The sequence below is a fragment of the Rhipicephalus sanguineus genome, chromosome 1, assembly GCF_013339695.2.
Source record: "Rhipicephalus sanguineus isolate Rsan-2018 chromosome 1, BIME_Rsan_1.4, whole genome shotgun sequence".
NCBI classification, from domain to species: domain Eukaryota; kingdom Metazoa; phylum Arthropoda; class Arachnida; order Ixodida; family Ixodidae; genus Rhipicephalus; species Rhipicephalus sanguineus.
The window spans coordinates 100763654-100791332 of NC_051176.1; the positions used below are offsets into that span (position 1 = coordinate 100763654).

Sequence of the window (27679 nt, forward strand, 5' to 3'; positions counted from 1 at the left end):
CGGCGGTGTTTCTATAGCAGTATCTTGTATCTTAAAAGATACACGATACACTGAATCCGAAATACAGATACAGATACTCGTCTTGCGAGACTTACCATGATACACATAGAAGATGTCCAATACGATAGTACCTAAGATAGCTGTATCATCCATACTGCCCAGCGCGGGTATGTACGCATTTCATAAAAGGATTTTCAAAATCGAGTTGTAGTGTTAAACTGCGCATGCTATCGCTAATGCTCTTGCCCATAATATTAAACACAGCAGAATGAGATCACACACAACTGCGGCTCATTCCGCATTTTCCCTTGGCGTGTCGCATTTAGATTAAAACCGCCTTGAAATAATCCACTCGGAAACAAAGTTCAATTGCGAAAAAGTATATTTCAACTACAGAAAAGAAGAATACATTCAGATGTATACACAGAAGGACTAATTGAAAGAACGAAATAAAAAAGACGGTGCGCCTTGCAAATAGCAGCGACCTTCAACTTCAACGCAGACACCCGCCCACAGACACCAGCTAGGCTGGATCGCAGTGTTTCTGGCGGACGTCACAGTCGGCCGTGCTCGAGGAGACCTACAACTTGGCGTTCCAGGGCCGTACATCCTCTTTAGTAGCACTGGCGCAGCGCTGGCGTAGCGCTGTTGTTGCTGTAGCGTCTCTTGCGGGTGGTTGTGCGACATGAAGCCCATGACGCCCTTGCTGTATGCGGCTGAAGCCACTTCGCCTCGCTGCACGCTCAGGTGAATCCTGCTCACGCCAGCTGTCGCTCCACGAGTAGGAATATGCTTCTCCGTGCTGCATGGACAGTTGACACAACAAATAAACGTCCTGTATGAAACAGGCATTTTAGAACGCTGCTCTACTATTCCCGTTTGGGTGTTTTGCGTCTTCTTCGTCGCAATTGACCGAATTATTGGCACAGGGGAAAGTGAGAGTGAGCGACTGCAGAGCGTAGCGGACATTGAAAATGACAATGACGTTTAATTTTTGCCTCAATACAGCGTGATAAGAAGGGGCCGGAGAAAAAAGCTGTTACTTAGACAGCTTGACATTACTGACATTGGTACTAAGTAACATTGACAGCGAAGACAGCGCGAGGAAAAAAGCGCCGAGGAAAGTGTAGCAGAAGCATGAGGAGGAGATTGGCACCCGAGCAAAGACGGTGCATGTGTGGGCTCGAGGGTGCTCAAGCTTAAGATTTAATAATCTTAAAAATTAGAATTTAAAAGCGACTTCCGGTGTGTGATTATGGAGCCCGCACTCCAATACTGGAGACTGCGTGCGGGAGCTCGCTACGGCTTCTGGTCCAGACATTTTCCACTTCTGAAAGCGCGGCCACTGTCGCCCTCTCATATTCCAGTGTGCACTTGGTAGAAATTTGCGCGTAAACACAGTTTGATTGGGTGCAAGACTTGCAAAGCTCGCCGCATGCATGATTTGACTGGTATACGTTGCAGAATCCTCGCGCTTCGGCCATATTCGGTCGCTAACTTCGCATGCGTACGTGCGTTGCGGAGCCTCACGTTACCGAGGAAACGGCCGCCATCGTCGGAGTGTAAGTCGAAACGTGTCTACTAACCAGTAGAGACGTTTCGCGAGGTAGAGAACCGCAGAAATTCCGCAGAAAGTGATCCTGCGGCACGGTACCTCTCATAGCAGCGGACTGCATGCCGGACAAACATAAATAGCCGTTTCTCCCGCGCGTCAACTTCCTCGGGCTAGTCGTTGTTGATCAACAACTGCAGCGGCTCCTCTAACAGCGGTGCCGTGGAAAAGAAGCGCACCAAATTCGGAAGCGACGTAATGCATGTAAGATGGCGGCATAGTGGCCTTCGTGCATCCAAAAGCCGTCGCGTCACACCGTCCTTATGTCAAATCTCAAAGGTGTCACGGCCGAGCACATTCGAGCGCGCCGCTTTGGAGTTCAAAGCACGGTAACTTAACGCGCCCAACGGACCCCACACCAGCCACACATTGCTGTGTGCACATTTTCTTTCTAAACAGTGAAAGATACAACTTGTGGAGGGGATATGCCTACTGTTGCTGCTAAACAATTTTGGGCTTAACGCCGTCGACGCCAGAATCCTACTGCGCTCAACTTTACGTTATGGAGTGTAGTGCGCGTCGACGACATATTTAAGTTTTTTTAATTAGGCGGTTCACCTTTCCCATTGAAACGCGGTATGGATTCGTCTAAACACGCGGCCACTACCTTTATCATTCACATATTATTGGAAAAAATAAATTAGGATGTGAATAAACGAAACAGTGCATAAGATCACCACAAAGAGCAGTTTTCGAGGTGTCTTCACGGAGGGCTTCGATTTGGGCAAGCTCTAGTGGCATTTAGAAGACTGTAGGATTGGGCGTGTTGGTACAACATGATTATGAGTGCAAAACAGCGCAGCCGACAGGAGGGGACTGTGTCCTCTTCTGTCCCCTCCTGTCGGCTGCGCTGTTTTGCACTCATACTCTAGTGGTATACTGCAGTTCACCAGCACCTTACAATAAACAGTTTACCACAGCTCAAATTTCTGTTTCACTTAAAGGCACTTATCTCCACTGGCACGTGTATCCACTGCTGCTTATTTTCCAATTTACCAATTCTGATCACCTAACGAAATGATAAAATTATCGATCGGCGCAATTAGACGCGTGTTCTCGTTTGAGAACGTTATGAAATTTTGTTTCCGTTTTTAGGGCGAAACAATCTGCATCTTATCAGACTGTTTGTGACGCCAATTATGGCGCATATTCTCGGACGTAGGCGAGCGCCCGAGATCTTCATGGAATGCACAATTAGTAATAATAGCTGGCGTTTAACGTCCGAAAACCACGATATGATTATTAGGTACACCGTAGTGGAGGGCTCCGGAAATTTCGATCACCGGGGGTTCTTTAGCGTGCAACTAAAGCGAAGTACACGGGCCGCGAACGTTTTCGCCTCCATCGAAAATGCAGCCACCGCGGCCGGGATTCGATCCCGCGACCTTCGGGTCAGCAGTCGAGCGCCATAACCACTAGACCACCGAGGCGGGGCTCGAATGCACAATTAAGTCGTACGTAAGAAGTAGACATGATGGAATCATATGAAATTTCGAAGGCCGACGACACTGCGCGCATTTATCGTTAGGCTGTGAATGTTCTATAATTCCAAGGGCTCAAGTTCACTCAAGACCTAGTTCACTGTTTCACTTCGAAGCTGTCTCTGCTGTATTTTTCACCGCCGCAATGTTATAGTCAATAGCAAAATCAGAAGGTTAAGTTACCTTGAATGCAAAAAAAAAAAAACGAAAAGAAACACAAGTTTCACTTTGTGCATGCCAAAATTATGTTTACATTTAGCGTCACTGACACACTCCGCTTAACCACGTATCTGAAGTACTCTAAAAAAGTTGCATGCGCAAGCATGTGATCACAATTTAATGCCCCGTACTTTCATGCGAATTTGCTTGAGCGAATAGCACTCGAACAGCACTCGCGATAGCTTGATCGGGCCCCACTCACATGCTCTTCTCATTCACTAGCCATGCTTCGCTTCCCAGTCGTCACCTCAACCAAGCTGCCAGGAAAGGAACGCCTGTGCGCGTAACACTGGCCCATTGAAAATCTCCTATAATGCATGCCTACTGCAAGTAATGTTCCGAAGTACCCGTGGTACTACGCGTTCATAAGGCAATACGCGCAGCTGCAAACATTCTTGATCAAAGGCGGGCGCAAGGTTCCCCACCAGGGGGGGGGGGGGTTCATCGCCGCCCCCCCCCCCCCCACGCTATTATGTCAATATATGGGGCAGACTTTGCGCCCCCCTCTTAGGTGACTACAGGGGAGCTCTTAGGCTCGAGGTTAGGCCGTCCAATGCAAAGAAAAACCAGCATAATCATGACCGGCCTCCACCTTATAAGAACAAAACAAGGAGAATTTAAGGGCTCGTTTTCATTGCTGGATACGACATTAATGACAACGTTGTCATTAATGTTGTGTCTAACAAAGAAAACGAGCCCTTAAACTCCCCTTATTTCGTTCATTCCTAACGAGGGTTTCGTTCTGACAAATTTGATCCCTTCAGGTAGTATGCGCAGAATTATTTGTCAGCTGCCAACTCGCAACAACGTCACGTGTTACATGACACGAGCAGGGAAAATGAAGACTTCCACACTCACCGTCATCGCTACTAGCGGTGCTGGCTAACACTCTCAGGTTTAAAATGCACAGATATATCCGCTAAAGCGCACGGGAGGACGACCGCCGCCGTATTGACGCGTTATTCGAAGGTTGCAGGTTCGGTCCCTGCCAGCGGAAAGTTGTCTTTTCGTCCACTTTAGTATCTTCACATTTATCGCATAATTACTACAAATAACGTCCCCTATACTTTCCTTGGCATTATTCTGTGTTAGTTCTCATTAACGTTGTCTACACCTTAATGGCATCTCGCGCCGCCTAGCACGCGAGATGCCTGGTTGAAGCAACTTATGCATAGTTGAGCCTAATTACGCTAAGTTTAGTAAAGTCAATGAGAATAAGAAGTAATTAAGCCTAATTAAATCTAACTAAGATGCAGTAAGCCTCAGCTAAACGTAATTAAGCTACTTCTGGTTAGGATATTCCTAACTAAGCTAAGCCTAATTAACAATTTTTTATTGAGCCTAATTACGCCAAACTGAGCTACATCTATGGCCATTTTTGCTAAGCCTACCCAAGCCTAATTAACCAAAGCCTGATTCGTCTAAGCCTAATTATGTTATGCCAAGCTATGCTAAGCTTAGTTATGCTGTTCAATTATGATATTCCTCATTATGTTAAGCCTAATTGGTAAATGCGAGTTGTGCTATGAGGGTGAGGAGGGAAAGGAGGAGCGGAGAGTAAAGCATAGCATAGCCTCGAATAGTATAGCACACTCTAAGAAAAAATCGAGTATTTTGGGAGTATTTCTGCCACACAACAATAATCGTCATCTGGCTTGCTCGCATTTCCTTTCTTGAAAACTTGGCTCTCGTCACTTTCCTATCAAGAATGCTATGTCACGTTGATAACGCACTTGCCGTTCGCGACCGCGAAGTGCCGAGACCGCGGTGATAACGCGAGGAATGTACGCGAGGTGGATGACGATTATTGCTGTGCGGCAGAAACACTCCCCAAATACTCTCTTTTTTCATAAAGTGTATAGCAAGGGTGGATAAGAGAAGTGAGGTTGAGGAGGAGTGACGTGAGGGTGATGAGGGAAAGGAGGGAAGACAGTGAAGAATAGCATGGTCTTGTATAATGCAGCAAGGGCTGGGAAAGGAAATTGAGGCTGAGGAAGAAAGAAAGAAGGAAGGGAAGGCCATCAGCTCTGCCGTTTCCTCAGTCTTCGCACCACTAGTGCCTAGATGCCCCAATATTTTTATTCTTTATTTCCTCAATTTTTTCCTCACGGACAACGCCGATTTTTCAGGTGCAACCAACGACAACGCCGCCGACGAAGGAATTGTTGCGAAACAAGCTCTTTAGGTTATCGCACTAAAATGGACAGTTTGTTACTGGGTAATCGCAAGCTCTACCACCGCATTGGTAACACAAGGACAGGGGAAGTGTCAAGCAAACTATAGCCCCTAATTCGGCAGAATTAGGAGGCAATTAGGCGGCACGACAGCATGAATTGCTAATGAAACCCTCCTTCGGTGTATGTGTGAATAGAGCTACTCTTACCTCCCGTTTAGCCTCCAAAGGCCGCTGCTTGGAACAGGCACGCTGCCCGTGTCGCTGTGGGCTTTGGAATTGACGTTTGGCATCGGCGGCCGAAACAGCAGCGTAGCCAAGACCAAGAAGTCGAGGCTGTACGTGAGAGAAGGCAATGCGTCCAACTTTACATACTAACGAATGCTACTGAAGTCTTGGCGAGTTATCGGTTCCTCTGAAGTGTGTTGGCATTGTGCAATGCAAATGAGTTTAACGAAAGCGCTCTTCCTAAGCGAAAATATGCAAACAAATTTAGCTCAAGCGGCTTTAGCTCGCATTCCTCTAACTAAAAGGCACCCTCTGATTAACACTCCTTCATCGTCGTGTTTTTTTTTACAGGCAAATGTGGTAACTAGTGAGCACAAGAAGGAACCTTCACTCAAATGTCCTATCGATTGTGACAATACGGTGTTTTCCTCTATCACATTTGAAAGATTTTGCTAAAAGTTAATAGTGCATTGCGATTAATATCATATACATCGTCATGTCATGCGGTGCACTATTCCTGAGGATTACAACGCGAAAAATAAGACGCAAGGACGAGGGCAGACGGACAAACGCGCTAACTTTAAACTAATGTTTATCGCGTAAAGACGATTTATAACAGATGGGGGGGGGGGGGGGGGGGGGGGGGGGGGGGGGGGGGAGGAGGTACATTGCCATGTGTGCTAAATAGTAATACTTCACTCGAACACTTTAATAAAGTCTTCGGGACACCGATAGTAACAATTAGCCCCACCACGCTGATCTAGTGGTTATGGCGCTCGACTGCTGACCCGAAGGTCGCGGGATCGAATCCCGGCCGCAGCGGCTGCATTTTCAATGATGGAGGCGAAAATGTCTGAGGCCCGTGTACTTAGATTTAGGTGCACGTTAAATAACCCCAGGTGGTCAAAATTTCCGGATCCCTCCCCTACGGCGTCTCTCATAATCATATCGTGGTTTTGGGACTTTAAACCCCAGATATTATTATTATTATATAGTAACAATTAGTGCGACAACGTATTCATGCAACCATACAAACAACTTCAGTTGAATGCATCGCGACACATAGATGCTCGCCCTTATATTGCTTTATAACGTAATACCAGCAAATTTGTTTTAGACTGCCCACCCAAAGAAGCTTTGACGACCCAAATGGATTTATGCTCACCCACGTTGCAACGCCCCGTTTTTCTTACCTTTTACGCATATTTGGACTCGGGCTTGCTTGCACGGCTATGGCCATGTGCGTCCCCAATATTTGGGAACACAATATCTAAAACTCTCTATGCCTTAAATGGCTATCACTTGATATAATTACATGCATTCAGTCATTCAGTCTATGTAAAAACTACATTAAAAATGAAAAGTTTGTATAATTTTCAATCTTTTAATGTCATTCTCCTCCCTTTGAACAAAGGATTCGACCGTACCACCCATTGTAAGTGCAGTAATCCTTAGGTGACAAAGGAAAATCTAAATAATGTATACCTCAATAGTTCCGGTCATCAGGGGTCTCTGCGTTCGACCACCAGCTTGTGCCCGGCAGCCTGAACACAGTTGCAGTGACATACAGTCTGCGATGCTCACGTCAATAAGCACGTCGCCCTCGCTCATCGGGAACCGCATCCTGCGATGTCCAGCGATGTTCTTCCAAGGGCGTTCCATGGCCTTGGTCGATTGCTTCACTGCAAGGACCCTGTAATCCACAAGACCATGCTGGATGATTATGTTGCGGTAGATGGGGGATAGGTTGCAATCGATGCAGCTGCGTCGGTCACGTGATGATAGCCATGTGTGTCTGAACCATCAGCCTAACCGTTGGCCTCAAAACAACATACGGGTTTAATAATTCGTTATCGATTAACCATTGATCCCGAGAAAAGGTTACCCTTATCATTATTTACCTTAAATTACTTTAAGAGTGCACACTAACAACCCTTAACTAAAACTACCAAACTGAGAGACGCTAACCAAAATACCAGTACTCATGGCAACATTCATCAGCAGTGCTCGTATAATACCAGTAGATAACTCTAACCCAGCTGCACGCAAACGGTCGGCTTCACACAGTCCCATGCACTTTTCTTCCGCTCTGCACATTCCATACCTGCCAAGTCTCCCGGTTTACCCGGGAGACTCCCGGATTTTGAACGTTTCTCCCTGTTGTACGGGTCATAGAGAAATCTCCCGGAAATCCAGTTTTGCCCCGCGCGTCCAGTGCTTTGTCTGGCCACATGAGCAAAGTTGTCTGGCCACGTAGTAGAAAGGATTCTTCTTTTTTTAACGATGGTAGAAAGGTTCAACTCAGTTGCATTGCGCATGAAGTAGCTGTGCACTTTGCGCCGCAGTCCAGCACTTAAAAGGGTAGCCGATGTCTGTTGAGATAGCGCTATGGTGGCTAGCCACCATAATAGCGCGTTCGCCAGCGCTCGCAACCGTCCCCGTCTCAATGGCGCCCCTTATGGTCCCTTGCCCAACGAAACAACTGGTAAAGCAAGCGACGACAGGCCTCGGACGCGGAGCGATGTTATCGCATGTGCCCTTCGCGCGACGGTGATGGCCGGGTCGCTTCATCTCTGCTTCAACCGCCTTAATCCCTAGCGCTAGCGCGCATTTACTCGCACGTGAAACAGACGATGCGTAAGCGATGTTATCGGTTTGGACTCTGTACAGATCAGCGGCGACAGCAAAATCCCGCTGACAGTAGGCACTTTTAGAATTGCGTACGCTAAGTTAGCGTTAGCGTTTGCGGCCCGCTATTTCCGTCCCTTACCGGGAGCCCGCAAGCGCTTAGCGTACGACGCACGCGCAGGCGCAGTTGCGCTAAAAGCCAGCGCGAAGCTTTGCGTACGCTGTTCTAAAACTGCCTAATGTACATATAATTGCTATCGCGGTGGTCTAGTGGTTATGGCGCTCGACTGCTAACCCGGAGGTCGCGGGATCGAATCCCGGCCGCGGCGGCTGCATTTTCGATGGAGGCGAAAATGTTTGAGGCCCGTGTACTTAGATTTAGGTGCACGTTAAAGAACCCCAGGTGGTCGAAATTTCCGGAGCCCTCCACTACGGCGTCTCTCATAATCATATCGTGGTTTTGGGACGTTAAACCCCAGATATTATTATATTATTATTATAATTGCTATCGCAGTACAACCCCCCCCCCCCCCCCCCCCCCCGCGGTCGGCATACTTTATACCCCCTCCTCCCGCAGTCGAAATATTTTTACCACCCCCCCCCCCTTTGAGTAAATCTCCCGGATTCCGTTTCTCCAAACTTGGCAGGTATGACATTCTAATAAAAAATAGATAGTAGTACATTTGAGAAAACAGTAACATGCACGGACGTCCTTCGCTCTCGGTGAATGTTAGAACGGTGAACAAATAAGAACAAAACTATTTCAAGGGAAAGAGTAGAAAAAAGGGCACTAAGAGCTTCCTGGATGGGGCCCAACTGGCTTCCGCCGCTCGCCTAAACGTGACACAGAAGTGGTAGTTGCGCTTCTGGGTCCGAGCTGGTGGGTTGTGTCTCTCACTGCCCTAAACTATTTGCAAGGTTGCTACCTAAAAAATGATTTTAAATTCTCAAAGGCTGACAATGAACAATAGGATCGTACAGAAAGGCACTTGATAGCGCAGGCTACACATACGCTAGCGATATTTTAAAAAAGGGGGGTGCTTAACAAAGTCCCTCATGATGACGTCGGCATTGGAAGATTGCGCGCTGATAAAATATGCAAACTGTGAAACGTGTCCGTTTCGCGATGTACTTAACATAAATTTTCAATGGGTGGATAATCTGTACTCGGTGGCAGCGCTCTATCAACCAAACAAGTACTCTAATTATAATAAATATTAGGGTCTTGGTCGCAAAACCACAATGATTATGAGAGACGCCGTATTGGAGGGCTCCAGAAATTTCGACAACCTGGTGTTTTTTACCGTGCGCCAAAATCTAAGCACACGTGCCTGTAGCATTTATCCCTCCCCCAAAGTGCGGCCGCCGAAGTCGGGATTCGATCTTACGACCTGCAGGTCAGCAGTCAAGCACCCATAACCACAACACCACCACGGCGTATAAACAAGTACTTTATCCTTGCTTAGTGCGTTGCGACCGGCGAAGGTTGGGCATTTGTGTTACAATATGCAAATCTAGGCAATTGTTGATCTACGTAGCTTCTATCTGCTATTTTACAAGCATTCAGATTCGTAAGACTAAGTAATTGGGCGTTATTGGCTTTTTTCTTGTTATTTGGAAAAACAAGGTGTAAAACATATTGAAACACCTTTAATATGTATTTATTTGCATTTCCACAGAGCTTTCTATAAAAGCTGACATACGGAAGCACAAAATGCAATCTACCTGCATGTCTGCGGTCGTCCGGCATCCCTGGATACAAAGACCGCCTTGTGCAAGGCTCCTTGCATGCTGCGTAGGGCTTCCATGGTGGTGCATTGAGCCAGGATGTCCTTGACGGCCATCTCAAGGAACAGGGCACCTTCGGTCCGGGGAAGCAGTCTCCTGCCTCGCATGGCGTAGCCGTGGTAAGCGCCTTCCACGACCATGGCCCACTTTCTGACTTGGTGCTCCCAGCTCGCTGAGAGGACGTCACCGGCGGCCACGTTCCAAGATATGCGGGAAGTGTCATTGGCTCGGCCTGGATGCCGGACGAGTAACATCGGTGAATTCATGTTGTAGGTCGGAGACACTACGCAGAGACTCGATCTGAAGCCACGTAGGGAACACGGAATTCGGATAGCGGTGGGCTCATCAATATCCTGGGTGCTGCTACACTGCGAACGTTCTTTTCAGCGGTGCTGCAAGATGCATTTGCTACGGTGATCTAGCGTTCGAAAGCACGGACAGTAGAGTAGAGTAGAGTAGAGTAGAGCCTGGAAGCTGTGGCTCATACCCACACTGGGGGATTGACAGTAGGCGCTCGAGGCAGCGCGTGAGCTCAATGTCGTTCTTTTTCTTCATCGACTCGTTTTTACGTTTTGTTTACAGAACTTAAGACGAGAGTCTCCTCAACTGTACTCATGACTTTTCATTTCCTTTTTTTGGTGTTCTGAAAAGAAGTATTATTGCGATAGCAATTATATGGACACTCGGCTGATTTTTGCCGTCGCCATCGCCGTCATGTGCCGGATATGTATATGTATGTATATATAAATGAAACCAACGAAGAAAAATAAAGCAGAAGAAAAAAAATTTCGAAGAGCACCACCGGGATCCGAACCTGCGACCCTTCGCTATTCAGCTCACGCGCCACCGGTTGTGTTGAATACTAAAGGCGAGCTATTTGTATACACCATTGGCGATATTCAGATCTCGGAGGTGCTTCCGCGTGTGCAGTAACACCCGCGAAATTGCCCGCAGGGCACGCTTCAAAGCAATGCTCCTCGTCCTGTGTATACCTGTGCGTTCTTTTCGAGCGTCCTTCGTTGTGTTTGAGCTGCCTAGCGCGCTGCAAGTGCCGAGCTGTTGCCGCTGTTAGTTCGTGGTCATCCGGTGTGTGTTCTATTCGTGAGTCCTTTGCGCTTGATGGGCGTGCTGCAAGTATCGAGCTGCTTGGTGTTCTTCTTGTGACTTTGTAATTAGTTGCTATCGCATTCATTGCTTCGCCTTTGCCGCGAAACTGTGACTGTTTGTTGCCTCAATTACTGGTTCGCACGCACGAAGGGGATTGGCCACACTTTAGTTAATGAAGCATGCGCGTCAACAAAGGACTAAAAGATGCAATTCTAAAAACAAAGAAAGCATCTTAGTCGCAAATTGTTTCGTCACAAAAATACACTCGTGAACCACGAGAAAAAGGACACAGCTACCAAGGTAATTAAGTTGATCAAAGCAATAAAAGGGCTAACTACCAGCAGTCTTAGCTTCTGAAAATCAATATTGAGACTGCGGATCTCGTGGCGCGTGAACATTTCGTCTAACGATTTCTGTTTTTTTAACGCGACAGCGTTAAAGAGCTCGCTCAGCAGAAATTCCGGTGTCGCCGTAGGCGTCGTTAGTTGTGAGTGAAAAATCATCATCTTGTATAAAATAAATAACAAAAAAACGCCAGGCCTGCGCGGAATCGCAGCACAGTCACAGCGAAAGCTGGAAGAGCGGCATTTCTAGAGCCCGTTATACTCTCCTGTGGCTACTAATACAGGTACATTAGCAACATACCCACTACGCCACAAAGCGCTATTTTTGGGAAGTTGGGAAGCACCCAGCACGACATTATTCGTTGTTCTGCGGAGAAGCGAGGTACCATATGTAAGCGATTATGTGCATTTTGTTGATGCGGCGGTTGATGACGATGAATAATTATGGTTGCGCCTTTTGTAATGGGTTGGAAGCTTTAAACGACCCACTAGTTACGTAATGCATATTGTGTGACGCCCGGTCGTTATTTAACTGTCCCACCACGCTTTATAACACACTTGAACCGGAGAAACGTAGAGAGAGAGAGAGAGAGAATTGACTTTATTGAGACCCTGAGGAAATGGATCATGGGAGCCTTATGGGCTTCCTTGGCAACCAACAGAAGTGCACTTGCGAGGAACCCACTACGCTATAAATCATTGTAATTTTTGAGAAGTAGGGCAGTAGGCACTGTGGCCATTTTTCGTCATTCTACAGACAGCCGTGGTACCTGCTAAACGCATGTAAGGCATTATGCGCACTTTGTTGATGCTGTGCGTGATGACGATGAAGAATTATGGCAGAGCTCTTTGTAATGGGTTGGAAGCATTCAACAACCTACTCGTTGCGCAATTCGCATTGTGTGACGCCTGGTTACAGAATTCGCGTTGTGCGACGCTTGGTGCCTATTCTACTCTTTTACCACGCTATATTGCATATGCTAATGTGGTTCCTTCCCGACATGAAGCCTGTGTAGGACCTTTTTTCATAGCAGTTTCAAGCACCGGCATGGCTCAGAGGTTGAATACTGGGCTCCCACGCAGAGGGCCCAGGTTCGAACCTCGTTCCATCCTGGAATTTTTTTTATTATTTAGTTTTTTTTTCTTATTTCGAGCGATACTGGTTACGGACACCGGCGGCAGCGGCGGCGGCAGCGGCGGCGGCGGCGGCGGACAACTACGGCACCAAAAACGGCCGGTGAAATGATCTCATAACAGCTTTCGCTGTAAAAAATCTGAGGTACGAGTGAGAATTGAACCCAGGCCGTCTGCGTGGCAAGCAGGTCTTCTACCACAGAGCCCCTCCATTGCTTGTAACTACGCTGAAATTAAGTTTAATGCTTCAGAAACATACGCGTCCTGTGTACAGGTGCCACAGTACGAGATGTAATATCGCATTAAAACGGGGTACAAGCGTATATTGCCATCGGGTGTCACACCATGTGAACTGCATAACGAGTTGGTGGTTTAAAGCCGGCCACGCATTACAAAAGGCGCACACATTACTGCGCGCATTCCTTTACGAACGCGTAATGGGTGCATCGCAAATTCGAAAAAGTATCACGCGCGTAATTGCTGCTGGTTTAAAGCATGCCACCCATTACAAAGGGCATACACATTAGTGCGCTCATTCTCTTACATACACATAGTGGGTACACTGTTGTCATAAAAGTGCAGTTGAAGAGGGCGGAAACTTTTATCTTTACTATAGGTATGTCGAGTGTGTGTGTGCGTGCGTGTGTGTGAGACCGGGCGACTGAACATAATGACAAGCGAAACAGAGCACGATGAGGATGGGGCCGGATATCGCTATCGCGTTCAACTCTTAAAGGCGGAGCTTAAGCATCCCCCAATTTTTAGGAGCTAGCTCTCTAGGTTCTTAAGCTGGGGCGAAGTCCCATACCGTAACCTGCATCCATTGCTCGCGCTAGCTTGGCTCACGCACGCTCGCGCGACAGAGGAGTCTTCTTCCTCTTATTATCCGAGGGCCTTGATCATGATATTAACGCAGGCAAAACCACATATAGCCAACTGAAGCTTGCAGCGCTCGCTAAACTTCGGCGCGTGCTCTAGTTTGATAGGAGACCGTTAGAATGCCACAACTGCGCGCTTCCTCTCTCTTTTTACAGTCGTCAGCCAGTGCGCTTCGATACTAATAACATGAATGAAGAAGACCAGGCGGCGGAGCGGATGGACAGACAGACAGAAAAACTTTATTAGCAAGTGTGTTTGGACCCCCGGGTCCCTGGACCACTGCGTGGTACTACGCCACGTCTACACAGTCATGCCTCTCGCCGCGATGACATTGGCAGCCTGAGGGCTCGCAAGGCAGCAGCAGCGTGGGCTCGCCGCCAAGACCCTGTGGTGGGAGCTGTCGAGGCCGCAGAGAGACGTCAGCGTCGTGCGGACCCCGAGATACAAGCTCGCGAAGCCGCAGCAGCGCGCTGAGCGGCGGCAAGAGTACCTCGAAGAGCTACGGGCGCGGGATGCAGCGGCCAAGCGCCGAAAGCGGTCACTACCTGAAGTTGGTGGCGCCGACGCGCGCTTCAAGCGCGATTTCCTCGACCACACGTTCGGCCACAGCTCCAAGGTCTGTGACCGCTTGTAGTTCGACAACAACCTGACCACAATCGCTACTATAACAACGTGTCACGTCTTTATATGACAGTAGAGGAATTGTAGGCCATATCCACGAAGTGAATGATGATTGAGAAGCTACAGTTGCCAACATGTGTCGGACAACGTGTTTCACGTCTTCATATGATGGAAGAAGGACTTGTACGGAAAATTCACCGGTTTCCCCGATCTTCTCCGAGCCAGCTCCTCAACCATCGTTCACTTCGTGGATATGGCGTGATTTTTTTGGACTAAGTAAGACTCATACTCATGGATCGGTCTGAGTCAGTAAGCCATCTCATGTGTGAGTATACTGACCTATCTGCGGTTCTAGTTACTGCGCAGGCACAACATTGAGAAAAACACTTCAGATATTAGAAGCATATCGATAACCCATCCAGCGACGCGCCATCTCGGAAAGCTTTACGAAGTTCATTCATTTCTACGTTACATATCAAACTACAAACTCAATTTACACTGAGCAGTTTCCCCAAATTTAAAGTGATCAGTCTTTTCTCAGCACTTAGGTAGAAAACCTATTCATTTCGTCATCGATTTTTTTTTTTTTTTTTGATGGGGTAACACCTACTTATGTCAAGCCAGTGGCATGCTGCGAGCTTCGCGTCCGGGCCTTCAGGTGTCGCCCCCATCGAAACGGCGACAGCGCACTGCCGGCAGCGGTAATCGAAACGCTATCTAAGCCTTTTTTTCGCCGATTTTATTTGTGAGACTTCAGATCAATACGCATAAAAAAACCGTTTCTCATTTAGTTTTAGGCTGTCAGAAGCGTGTATAGCGCGAAGGCTAAAAAGATTTGAAAGTGACGCATTTCTGGTGTCAGCTCGAACCAGGAAACAAACAGTCACGCCGCACTGGTGGACGTGAAAGGGGCGCGGATGTGCTTTATATCAGTTACAGACAGTTTGCTGAATACTGCGAACGAATTGGTGCGACATCTTGAGCTGCAGAAGTGGAAGGACTTTAGCGGTGTACCTTTCTTATACCAGCGAAGACTTCGTGCAGTCCGATGTATTTATCATCCAACGCTGGACAGCTTCTGTGCTCCGGACATCTGTGGGGCTATGCGCAGTACGTACCTTCTTTGCATACAAACGCTTATGCACTGGTATACATGCTAAAACGCTACTTACGTGTGCTTCATATTGTGTAATCATTGATGCAGTCGCAATATAATCATTTATTCCGGCAAGTTTGTGTGATCAGCGTTGTCATTTCGCTCGGCCTGTATGCGGAGCACTACCCTAATAACGTAAGTATGCAGGATACTTGTGAGTGTCTAATGAGTAATTGACTACAGTGTACATTATGGAAACGAGAGAAATTCAAGGAGGTTGGAGAGGGGGCTGCCGCAGCGATATGGGGACAGCGGCGACGCAAAGCAGACGACGACAGCATCGTCTGCTATGCGGAACGCCAGCCGCCATATCAAAGCGCCCTTGTGCGTTTGAAAAATATTTCATTTTATACACAGCTATAAATTCTACAACCAATATTCATAGTTTTTAAAACTAAATTGCATGTGAAAGATAATAAAGCTTTGTCTGCTGAGACCAAGATAACATTTTTAATTGTTTTGCAACTACCGTTAGAATCCAGACGGCGCTACCATCGTGTCCACATTTTCGTCCCCATTAGCTCTATGGGCATGTCACTCCCTTGCTTAAGTGCTAACGTAAATCTTAGTGGTCCGTTACCATGGGCGAAAATGACACTCAAACTTCAACCAAGCCGCTGGCAGATCGCATCGCTGCCGAGGCTTGTGAGTGGTAGCGGCAATATGATCCACTGTACGAAAGCTCGTATCGCTTGCGAACCTCAGAAGTGTTAGCTACCATTGATAGGCGCAAAAATTCACGCGAAGCACATTTGGCGATGTAAAAGCTTCCGTGAATTCCAGCGCGCACACTCTACATTTCCAAAGGAGCGGGAGGCGTAATGGCGGCTGCTGTAGCAGGCGACTAGGGTTGCTCATACTCTTTGATAGCAGCGGATGGGAGTGAATGTGGGAACGTGCGAACGCAGCGCGACTACATCTCGCGGGGAAAGGCAACAGTTCAAGAGAATTAAAGTTACCTGCGAATCTCCCACAGTAACAAATGTACAACCACTGACCATGACGCAGCATTATTATGTTTGCTGTAAGTATACATATTATCTTCGGGAAAATAGTTATAATAACGCTTTTCACTGACAAGTCGCGATATGCTTCTTCTTTTCGCGCAAGCATCCTGGGGCTCGCGTTTCACGCGCAGGCAACACCACGCCACACGTAAAACAAGAAAAGGCAGCATTCCATTCGAGATGTGCCTTCAGCAAATGTGTCCAATCAGTATGTAAAGATGGAATATGATGAGATTTGCCCTCTAAACCTAAATTTCAATCATACAAGGTATTAAATAGCTGGCTGCAAGGTTCTCTTGCACACGTGGAAACAATGTAATAGCCACAGACGCTTCAGTAATAGACGAAAAGGCAGGCGTAGTCATTTACTCCCCTTCGCTTGCCTGGTCATCTTTATTAAGACTACCGGATTTCACCCCCATTTTTGAAGCTGAACTCTTCGAAATTATTCTAGCACTGCGCAAGCTAACTCTGAACGCCGATAGCGCAATAATAATAACAGACTGCCTGTCAGTATGTACGTCGCTTACAGCTTCATCAAAATCAACTGCGCTAAAGGCGTTCCTTACGCTAATTCCTCCACAGCTGAATATCTTAAAATTATTATGGTTACCTGGCCACTGTGGATTAGAATTTTTATTTATTTATTTATTTATTGATGCCCTCAAGGCCAAAGGCATTACAGAGGGGAGTGTTCATAAACAATACAGTACAGGAAAACAAAGTTCAAATACAGGCGTTATGTTCCGTGGTTATACAAGCATATATAATGCGGTGAGCTTTTACTAAGAAAAAATAACGAAGGTAGTACACAGGAAATGAACAAATTTTTGCTAGCCTTGGTATACAACGTTAGCTACGTTATTGCGGAAACAAGCGTTGTCCTCGATGCCGGCTGACGGACCCGGAAGGTGGTTCCAGTCGACTGATGTGCGAGGAATGAAGGACTGTGAACAAAATTTACTCTGAAATGAAGGTACGCCTACTTTGTGAGAATGATCTAGCCTGGGTGAGATGAAGGATGGGAGAGAGATGATTTCATCGCGTAGATTGGGGCAATGGTAAAAAATTTTATGAAACAAACACAACCGGGAAACTTTGCGACGAGATGCTAGATTTGATAAATTAAGCGTGTGTTTCATGGTAGTAACACTTGCGGTACGATTGTAGTTAGTTAGAATTAAACGGGCTGCATTGTTTTGAGTGAGTTCAAGAGCATTGATTAGGTTAGCAGAACAGGGGTCCCAAATGGCTGATGCATATTCTAGTTTACTACGAACAAGCGTTTTGTATAATGTTAGTTTCAGAGAGGAAGGGGCGGTGGAAAAATTACGGCGCAGATAGCCCAACATGCTGTTAGCACTCTTGATAATGGTACTGATATGAAGAGACCACGTTAGGGAAGAAGTGATATGAATGCCAAGGTAGCGATATGACTCGACTTGTTCCAGTAAAGTGCTATTTAGGAAATTTGTGCCAGGAAAACATGATGATGTGCGAGAAACACGTAGTACTTTACATTTGGATGAATTAAGTTGCATTAGCCATGAGTTACACCATTCTGAGACTGAAGTGAGATCCTTTTGTAGAATACAGTCGTCGTTATTGTCATTAATTTCTCGAAAGATTACGCAATCGTCAGCGAATAAATGTATGTTAGAAGACACGCAACTGGGTAAGTCATTAATGTAAATTAAGAACAAAAGAGGTCCTAGTACAGATCCCTGAGGCACGCCAGAGTGGACAGGGCTTTGTGATGAAGTAGTATTATTAGCAGTTACGGACTGGGAGCGTTTGCAAAGGAAGTATTCTAGCCAGGAAAAAAGAGTAGAACCAAGGTTCAGTTTGTTTAGCTTAAGGAGTAGTAGTTTGTGGCATACTTTTTCGAAGGCTTTCGCGAAATCGAGGAAGACGCAGTCAATAGTGGAGCGGCGATCAAGAATGACATGAAGCTTATGTGTGAACGAGGCTAGTTGGGTTTCGCACGATAAGCCTTTACGGAAGCCGTGCTGTGTGTTAGTAAAAAATGAATTCGTTTCTAGGGAGTTCGCAATGCCCGAGTATATTATGTGCTCTAACACCTTACATTTAAACGAAATTACATTACAATTAAACGAAATAGCTGGCTCACTAGCGCGAGCTGCATTGAATGGTCCAAATTCTTTCGGTCCTTCCTGTTGTGGGCAGTATAACTGCGATTACATATAGAAAATTTTCACTTCGTGCAGACGCCATAGAATTATTAACACCTAGGACAGAATGTAGTCATTTAAAATTTCCGTGGAAGATCCTGTGGGGTTCAATAAAGCTTCACCACCACCACCATCCTGTGGGGTACGGTACGGTACGAAGAACTTTATTAAAAGATCCGGAGAAGTGCCACCCCTTAGGGTGACACCGCGGGCCGCTCCCACGTGGGGACAGTTAGACCTAGCCTAACCGCCGCATCGCAGGCTCTCTGGACAGCCCAAAGTTGATGCTGATATTCCGAGCTCTTGAGGGCCGAGCTCCATTTATGCTCTGTGAGGTCCTTATCCCCACGTAACGAGGGGCACCGCCAAAGCATGTGCTCTAAATCGCACGTTCCTCCGCAGCCAGGGCATTGCGAGCTGAAGTCACTTACTAGACAATTGGAAGTATTAGTAACTAGACTGCGATGTCATGTAAGTATTCTTATAATAGAAAGACAAAAAAAGAAGCTTTCTTTTCATTCTTCTTCTTCTTCTTCTTCTTCTTCTTCTTCTTATTATTATTATTATTATTATTATTATTATTATTATTATTATTATTATTATTATTATTATTATTATTATTAAACTGGTATTCTAATTTCTATTTGGAACAACGTTTAAAGTGTCTGATCTGAATGTCTGAAAAACAATTATTGCACTCTTTCCTTGTTGCATATTTATTTATTTATTTATTTATTTATTTATTTATTTATTTATTTATTTTTATTGTCATCAACATTCAATACTCAAAATACATTAAAAATTTTATAAGATCAATTCTCGGCCAATCCCCCGGAGTGGGTATGAGCCATGTGGCGGAGGGTACAACAACAACCATTCTCGAGAGCCATGGACGTGCATATGGACGTGCAAAAAATTGTAAGTATTCCTGCTCTCCACGTGTATTTATTTTGGCATGTCCCGGGATGCGCCTCGCATCTAAAGCACCTTATTTTATTATTTTTTACTCGAAGGTCTTATATATTAGTTACCGAAAATTAAGAGTCACGGTGAGTGCACGCGCCGTGTTCTTTTCGTACAACGGCCTGTGTGTGCCGGTTTCGAACTTAAACGCAGAGATCCATCTTTTGTCCTGAACTTCTCGTGGGGCTTAAATCATTTTAAGAAAAGGCCTCTCGTATTGTGTTGCCATTAATTGTTGTCGTTCTGCTTTCACTCTAATTTGACTTTGCTTTACAGTCCGGAGCCATGAAAAAAAAAAAAAAAGGCGTTTTTCGAGGCCATGGCGAACGACTACAGGCAGCGCAAGAAAAGCTCCATGCAGACAAGTCCCTTCCAACGGCGGCAACATTGCCGTGAGTGACAGCTCCTCCGATCAATCCTTTCTTCCCCAAAGCTGCACTTGTACAGCCCACACGCTGTACAAGTGTGAACCCAGTCACGAATATCAGCGCGTATGCGCGGCCAGACGTAGCGTTCAGTGACCAGGTTTTGCGTAGCTCTTACGCCTGGATGGCAGATGGAGTGGAGGGTGTCTAAAACAGCACGACGCAGATGTGAAGGAACATAGATACGAGTGCAGTTTTCTGAAACATCGCACCAGAGCGTAACGTCGTCGTCGGGAAAGTTGACTTGTTCCAGTCGGAGGGAAGTAGAGGATCGGAGTCGTGGAAGCTCATCGTCTAATGTCTGTGCCTCTGCGAGCGAAGACAATGAAAGGTCGATGGTGCCTGTCGTAGCATTGATGGTAAAACGACTGAGAGCGTCCGCTGCACTGTTAAAGCTGCCTTTCACATAACGTATGTCTGTGGTGAATTCGGCAATGAAAGCAAGGTGTCGAAGTCCTCTAGGAGTGTGCGTGGCACCGCAGGAACGTAAAGTCGAAACAAGTGGCTTGTGATCGGTAAGAATGGCAAACTGTCGCACTTCAAGGAAGTACCTGAAATGCTTCACCGCAAGGTAGGCCGCGAAGAGCTCCCGTCCGAAAGTACTGTATCAGCGCTCGGTGTCGCGTAACTTGCGGGAAAAGAAGGAAATTGGACCCTATGCAGCATTGATCGATTGATGAAGAGCGGCTCCAGCTGCTTCTGAAAAAGCGTCCACCATGAGGATAGTGGGAGCAGTTGGTGAAGGGTGGTGCAGGAGGGTGGCCTGGGCGAGTTTGGTCTTAACGGCGGCAAAAGCTTGATCCGCGACCGTGTCCCAGGGAAGTGTGGCTGACTCTGCTTGCGAAGTCGAGAGTAGTGCTTCCAGAGGCTGCAGCAGTGTAGAGCATGTAGGGATGAAGCGGCGATAAAAATTGACGAGTCCGAGAAAACGTCGCAGACTCCGTATGGACGTGGGAGGCGGGTACTCGAGGATAGCTTGAACGTTGTCAGGTAGAGGAGTGATGCCATCTTTAGTGATCTGATGTCCGAGGAATGCTATCTCCGAGACTCCAAACTGACACTTTTCTACATTGATGACAAGGTCGTAATCACGCAGTCGAGTGAAAAGCTCACGTAGATGTACCTTGTGCGTTTCAGCGTCCTTGCTGGCAACGAGAAGATCGTCTATATAGGCGAAACAAAACGGCAAGCCTTTCTGACTTCGTCTATAAAACGCTGAAACGTCTGAGCTGCGTTTCTCAAACCGAAAGACATTCGTAAATACTCATAGAGCCCAAATGGGGTAATTATTGCAGTTTTTGGAATGTCAGAAGGCTCAACGGGAATCTGGTGATAAGCTTTCACGAGATCAATCTTCGAGTATACTGTTGTTCCGGTTTAAAAGGCAGTACAGTCCTGAATATTGGGTAACGGGTATCGATCTGGAACGGTGACTGCATTGAGAGCCAGATAATCACCACAGGCCGCCAGTCATTGTTCTTCTTGGGAACCATGTGTAGCGCCGACGACCACGAGCTTGATGACGGACGAATTATCTGCAGCTGTAACATATGCTCAAACTCGTTGCGAGCAATTCGAAGCTTATCGGGGCCAAGTCGGCGAGGGCGGCAGTGAACAGGTGGGCCTGTGGTAACGATGCAGTGGGTCACAGTGTGCTTTGGGGTCTTATCCATTGGAGATTGCGTTGTAATCTCCGGAAACTCGTTGAGCAGAGCTGTATATGATGACGCAGGCGGTTTCACGAAAGTGGGGTTTAGGGCCTTAGCGCGTGACAGAAAACCATTGACCGATAAGCCGGTATAGCTATCCACCAGGCGACAGCGGTTCATATATCCACGAGCAAATGAAAATGCCTTAAGAAATCGGTGCCTAAGATTGCGTAGCGTACGTCTGCTATCCAAAATAACCGCTGCAGTTGCCTCTAGAGACCGTGATCAAGGGTCAGAGACTTCTATCCGTAAGTTGCGATGACCGAAGAATTGATCGCTTGTAAAGGAGTTGACTTCTCGCGGAGACGCCGGTCAGTTTTGGACGCTGGAATTATGCACTGCACCCGGCCATGTACCCTCTTCGGGTGTTGTTGGAGGTACTACTACCATAAAGCTACCACAGCAGTGGCTTGCCGATCCCTCCTTATGGATCATTCAAGTCGAGAACAACTTCCGCTTTCACCAATAAATATAGCACACTGAAACGCGGTTCCGAAAACACAGCGCGGTTTATTAATGCATCTCCGCCATCGATTTGTTTTGTTTTGTTTTGCCTTCGGTTCTATGGCACGTACCCACTCTGGGGGATGGGCCAAGAATATGCGATTGAAGCTTAAAATCTTATTCGAAGAATGTAAAATGGTTCAAAAAAAGGAAGAGTGGAAATGGCAATAATAAATACGACATCAAATTAAGACCTCAAAAATTATGCTATTGAGCTCGTATTCCAGACAGCCGTATTAACCTGATCAGAACAATTTTGATGAGATTAGATATAGTTAACCGCATTTTAATAAAGAGCGTTTTTGAAGGCAATATTAAAAAAGTTGGGGGACGCCTAAGCTTCGCCTTTAAGAGTTGAACGCGATAGCGATATTCTGTTCCTAGTGCGCAGTTCCAACACTACGAGTGTTCAACAGAATGCGCGCACTAAGGTGTGTGCCTTATGTAATGGGTAGTATGCTTTAAACCAGGAGCTATTATGCGCGAGAAAGTTTTTCGAAGTTGCGATGCACCCACTACGTGGTCTTAAGGGAATACGCGCAGTAATGTGTGTGCCTTTTGTAACGGGTGGCTCTCTTTAAACCACCAAGTCGTTATGATATTGACATGGTGTGATGCCCGATGGCAATGTACGCTTGTACCACGCAATATTACTCCGATATTACATCTCGTACTGTGACACCTGTATACAGGACGCGTATTTTTGGGAAGCATGAAAGTTACTTTCAGTGCAGCTCCAAGCAAAGGCGTGGCTGTGTCCAACCTTACTGCACCGAAGACAAAGTGGTGGGCGGCCAGGGATCAGGACGAGGCTTTGCACTCCACAGACATAAAGAATGTGGGGAACGTCGCCAACACGGACTCCATCGGCAAGGGACAAAACAACATCACGGTTTAGCGTCTGCATTTGCTCCATGTCCGCTACTTTCCAGCTTTCTTTTGATATTGTCTTGACCTTCCCAAGCACTTGCAGTGCCTCGCGAATATAGGCGTCTTCCAAGTGCTCAGGAAGCCACAGAAGTTTCATCTTTACTTCCGTAGGCTCCGGGTCAATCACGAGGCATCGACGATTTTTGACGAAAAATTCACCTCTTGTGACCAACTTTGTTTTCGTTAGCGTTGACTTGCACGTGACCATCCAAACATGTGACATTTGGAATTGACCTATCGAGCTTATTTCCTTCAAGTCGATAATCTTCCGAAGAGCATCTCTAAAGTCTTGAACCCGGTAAGGGCGACCAGCTAAGTCCGCATGTAGAAAAACCGAATCCACAACCAGCTTACCGGTGGGAAGGCGAGGCAGTACAACACGGTAGTCATTGCTGTTGGCTGAAGCCTGAGCAACACCTCGGCCCATGGCCGATAAATCCTTGGAAGTGGAGAACACATCCGTCGAAATTGCAGGACTCCTCGCTGCGACGACTGTCGGCGCTTCGGCCATTCCGCCGAGGACTGTGTTGTGACATACGCTAACAAACTGATCAGGCAGCGTACGCAACAGCCAGATGATAGCCTACAAGAGCATATCATGGATGCCACCGAGGTTCTGGATGCAACAGGAGACACACCGTCAACTTCAGATTCTGCTGGCTCCTCCAAGAAGGATCCAGAAATGACAAGAAAATCAGCTGCCGTTGACACAGTTGCAACTTCTGAGTGCAAAGAACCAGGTGCATCTGGCAAGCAGCTGATCCAAAATAGCTCCGAACAGCCTCAAGCACAAGGAAAAGTCCCCACGAAGAATGACGCTGCGCTGACCCAAAATGGCACCGAAGAGCCTCTAGCACAAGAAAGAGACCTTAGGAAGGATCCTGCTGAAGTTGCTTCACCTGCTTGCGCTGCAGCTCCGCAGCAGCTTTTTCATCATGGTGTGGCGTTAGATGAAGATATGCAGGCTTCTGTGGATACAACAATACCCAAGCGCCGCGCGACGTACAGCTCGGATTCAAGCAAGGAGAATGACCCAGCGACAGTCAGTAGGAAGTCACGCCGTCGCCGAACGTCCCCGCACCATGGGAAGTGTCGGCGATCCCGATCTAGGAGGCCTGAGGGGGGTTCAAGGGAAGCCTCACCATCAACCCTCAGGACTGATCACATGGGACAATAAGCGCAATAGAAGGTAGTCACCATGGCGCAATCTGAGCGACTCATCTTTGCAACCTTGAACGTACGTGGCCTTAGGTCTTCGCAGAAACAGGCGCAGCTCCGTAGACTTTTTAAACGAAAGCGTCTCGACTTTGTTGCCATCCAGGAGACAAAGATCGAGAGTGACGAAGAGACTGAGAGGGCCCTGCGGCCTTTTCTGTCTGAGTACAACGTGTGTGTTTCACATGTAAAAGGTTTATCTGCGGGCTGCGGGCTGTTCCTAGAGCCTACCCTGTTCAGCAATCGGTACTAGTGTTGATGACGAGGGCAGATATATATGCTGTGATTTTTTGTTGCAAGGAGCTCCGTGGCGAATTATAAATCTATATGCTTTTAATGAGGTTTCGAAAGGACTTGATTTATTCAAAAATATGTCTAATGTAATTGACTCCGACAGATGCACTGTACTAATGGGTGACTTCAACTGTGTATGTGACGCTAATGATCGTAACAATCCTAGTGGCAGACGAGACAGGAGTGGCGAGCTTTTATCCGGTATTGTAGATAACGCGGGGCTAATTGACATTGGTGTCTCGAACCGTGTAACGGCATATACAAGAGTTCAGGGATGTTCTTATGCTCGCCTTGATCGGATTTACGTGTCCTCATCGCTCCTCTCTCGTAAAATATCCTGTAGCACTGAAGCAATGTCGTTCTCAGATCACTGTATTTTTATTGCGCAAATTGGTGAAAACCGTCATAGACAATTCCGCCCACAGTGGGCCTTTTGGAAGATGAACTCAAAGCTTCTCTGCGATCAGGAATTCGTGAATCGCGTCCAGACGACAATGAGGCAATCCTTTTCAATTGGTTTGCACATATTTGCTGCTTGGGAGCTTTTTAAACAAGAAGTCCGTGTTGTAGCTATAGAAATTGGAGCCGTTAAGTCTTACTATAAAAAGTATGAAGAAAAGGCACTCCTTAAAAGTCTGTGCAATCTTTATGAAATGGATTGCGAAATGCCGGGAACGTACATTAATGAAATCGAAAATATTAAATGTCAACTTCAAAGATATGATGCAGCCCGCTACAAAGGAGCGCCTATTCGATCTAGAAGCCAACGCACCTTGAATTCCGAGCAACCGACGCGTCAAGCTTTACTGGATGAACAACGCCATGCAATTTCTAAACTAATTCCAGACTTATACTCTAACGGTGTCCTTATAACAGATACAAGAGACATCACTTTGAAGTTCGAAAAGTACTATGAAAGTTTATTTAGTTCTCTCTCTGATGATCCTGACGTTCACCTGAAGGCTAGTTTTGTTTCCCTCTTGAGCCCCTTGAAAGACGATGACTGTGAAGCCATCAATGGACCCATTACGATAAAGGAAATTGGGCAGGCAATTGACAACTTACCTTTATCGTAAACACCTGGCCCTGATGGCATCTCAGCTGAATTTTACAAAGCTTTTAAAAAAACGCTATCTCCCATATTGCTGGATATTTTTGAAATAATTTATGACATGGAGACACTCCCGCGATCTTTTTGCAAAAGCCACACTGTTTTAATACCGAAAACCTCACACAAGGAAAAGCTTCGCTCCGTCGAAGGTTACAGGCCAATATCGCTGTCAAATGTGGACTACAAAATTTTTGCGAAAGTATTATCAAATAGATTGCAATTTGCGATGTCGATTCTCATTGGGTCTCATCAGACATGCGGAATTAGGGGCCGATCTATACAAAACAATATACACGTTGCTCGAACAGTTCTTCAGTTCTGCTATGGTTATCAAAAACAGCTTGCAATGCTACAGGTAGACCTTGCAAAAGCCTTTGATCGCGTTAGTCATTCGTTCCTTTTTTCTCTTCTTGAGCATGCCAATGTTGGCACAGTCGTGCTTAAAGGTGTTAAACTTTGTTATAATGAATGCTCAACTCGTCTCATTGTTAATGCTCAACTCTCGAAACCTGTTTCTATTTGCTCTTCGGTGAAACAGGGATGCCCGATGTCACCACTTCTGTTTACACTTTATCTAGAGCCGCTGTGCTTAAGCATAATACAGTCCAGTTGTATTCGCGGCTTTAGTATATTAGGCAGTGAAGTTAAAGTATTAGCTTACGCAGACGATGTCGCTTTCTTTTGCACAGATAAACCAAGTGTAGAAAATGTGGTATCTACAATTGAAAAGTTTGGCGCTGTATCAGGAGCGCGTTTAAATGCCTCTAAGAGTTTAGGACTATGGTTTGGCTCGTGGGGTACCACGCCGAATCAGTTCGCAGGGATTAATTGGACACGAATCCCGCCAAAATACCTCGGAGTACCACTGGACGCGTATAGATTCAGTGCGCATTACTGGAAGGAGCGCGTTCCTAAGCTTGAACGACAGGCCCAGACATTTGTTCCCCATCGACTTTCAATATTCGGGAGAGCTGAAGCTTGCAATACTTTCCTAGCAACAAAGCTTTACTACGTATTGCAACTTATCCATTGCGCGAGATTTTATATACAACGCTTTAATCGAATTTTTGCTACTTTCATATGGTCTTCGACTTTTGAGCCCATGCGTCGTGACAACATTTTCAGGCCAGTTAGTGAGGGTGGGTTGGGATTAGTACATCTTTATCTATGGCAAACAGTTTCACGGTTCTTCTTTTTTCGAGACAATTCCCACCCCGTAATCCGTTCATTCTTGCAGGTTACACTTGTTGATTGCTTGCCAGACTTAGTTGTTTCATCAAACTTCTCCGAACGCCCGTGTTTGTGGGGATTCATGCAGGAAGTTTACCTCGCAGTTCGGTTCCTTAAAGCTCGCTTTTCCATGGAATACCTGTACACAGTCTCGCGCAAGGTACTATATAAGGATTTACTAACTATGCTCTTCGCGCCTCCGTTGTACCGTTTATTGTACTCCGATCTTTCAGGCCACGATGTGTTGAAACGAGTGCGCAAAATGTATAATCCTCCTAATTCAAAAACATTTTTCTATAAACTCCACTCTGAAACGCTTCCGGCAAGCACATGGTTGAAAAGAAAGGGCATTTTTGTCTCTTCTGTTAACTGCCGTCTATGTGATGTGCCGGAAACAATAGAGCATTGCTTTATTAGCTGCAAAGATGCTATTCTGTTCTGGGATGTCCTTCAGAGAGCACTGAAGAAAAGTTTTGTCGTCAATTCTCACACCATACGTTATCTTATACCAACATCGCTTGATGAAGTGCCATATGATATGTTTTTCCTCATGGGTATGCATAGCTTATGGAAGACACGTATGCAGGACCGTAACGCAGAACCCACCATTTCTTCAAGCATGCACTTCATTCGCATGACTATTCAGCTAAAGGACATTTATGACGACCTGGACTTTAGACCGGACTGGTACCCCCTCTTGGTGAGGTGCTCGGCCTCACCACCTTTCCA

General features: G+C 46.4%; 1 protein-coding gene across 1 annotated transcript in view; it reads right to left on the reverse strand.

The window, feature by feature from the left end:
- Window positions 1-580: 580 nt before the first annotated feature.
- The window catches only part of LOC119376172 (uncharacterized), a 46213-nt gene continuing 19114 nt past the window's right edge, over window positions 581-27679 (reverse strand). Inside the window, exons 2-5 of the mRNA XM_049411921.1 lie at window positions 10067-10202; window positions 7199-7406; window positions 5696-5821; window positions 581-802 (exon numbers count right to left, since the gene is read on the reverse strand). Of these exons, the coding sequence (XP_049267878.1) occupies window positions 581-802; window positions 5696-5821; window positions 7199-7406; window positions 10067-10202 (692 nt within the window). The remainder of the gene's footprint in view (window positions 803-5695; window positions 5822-7198; window positions 7407-10066; window positions 10203-27679) is intronic.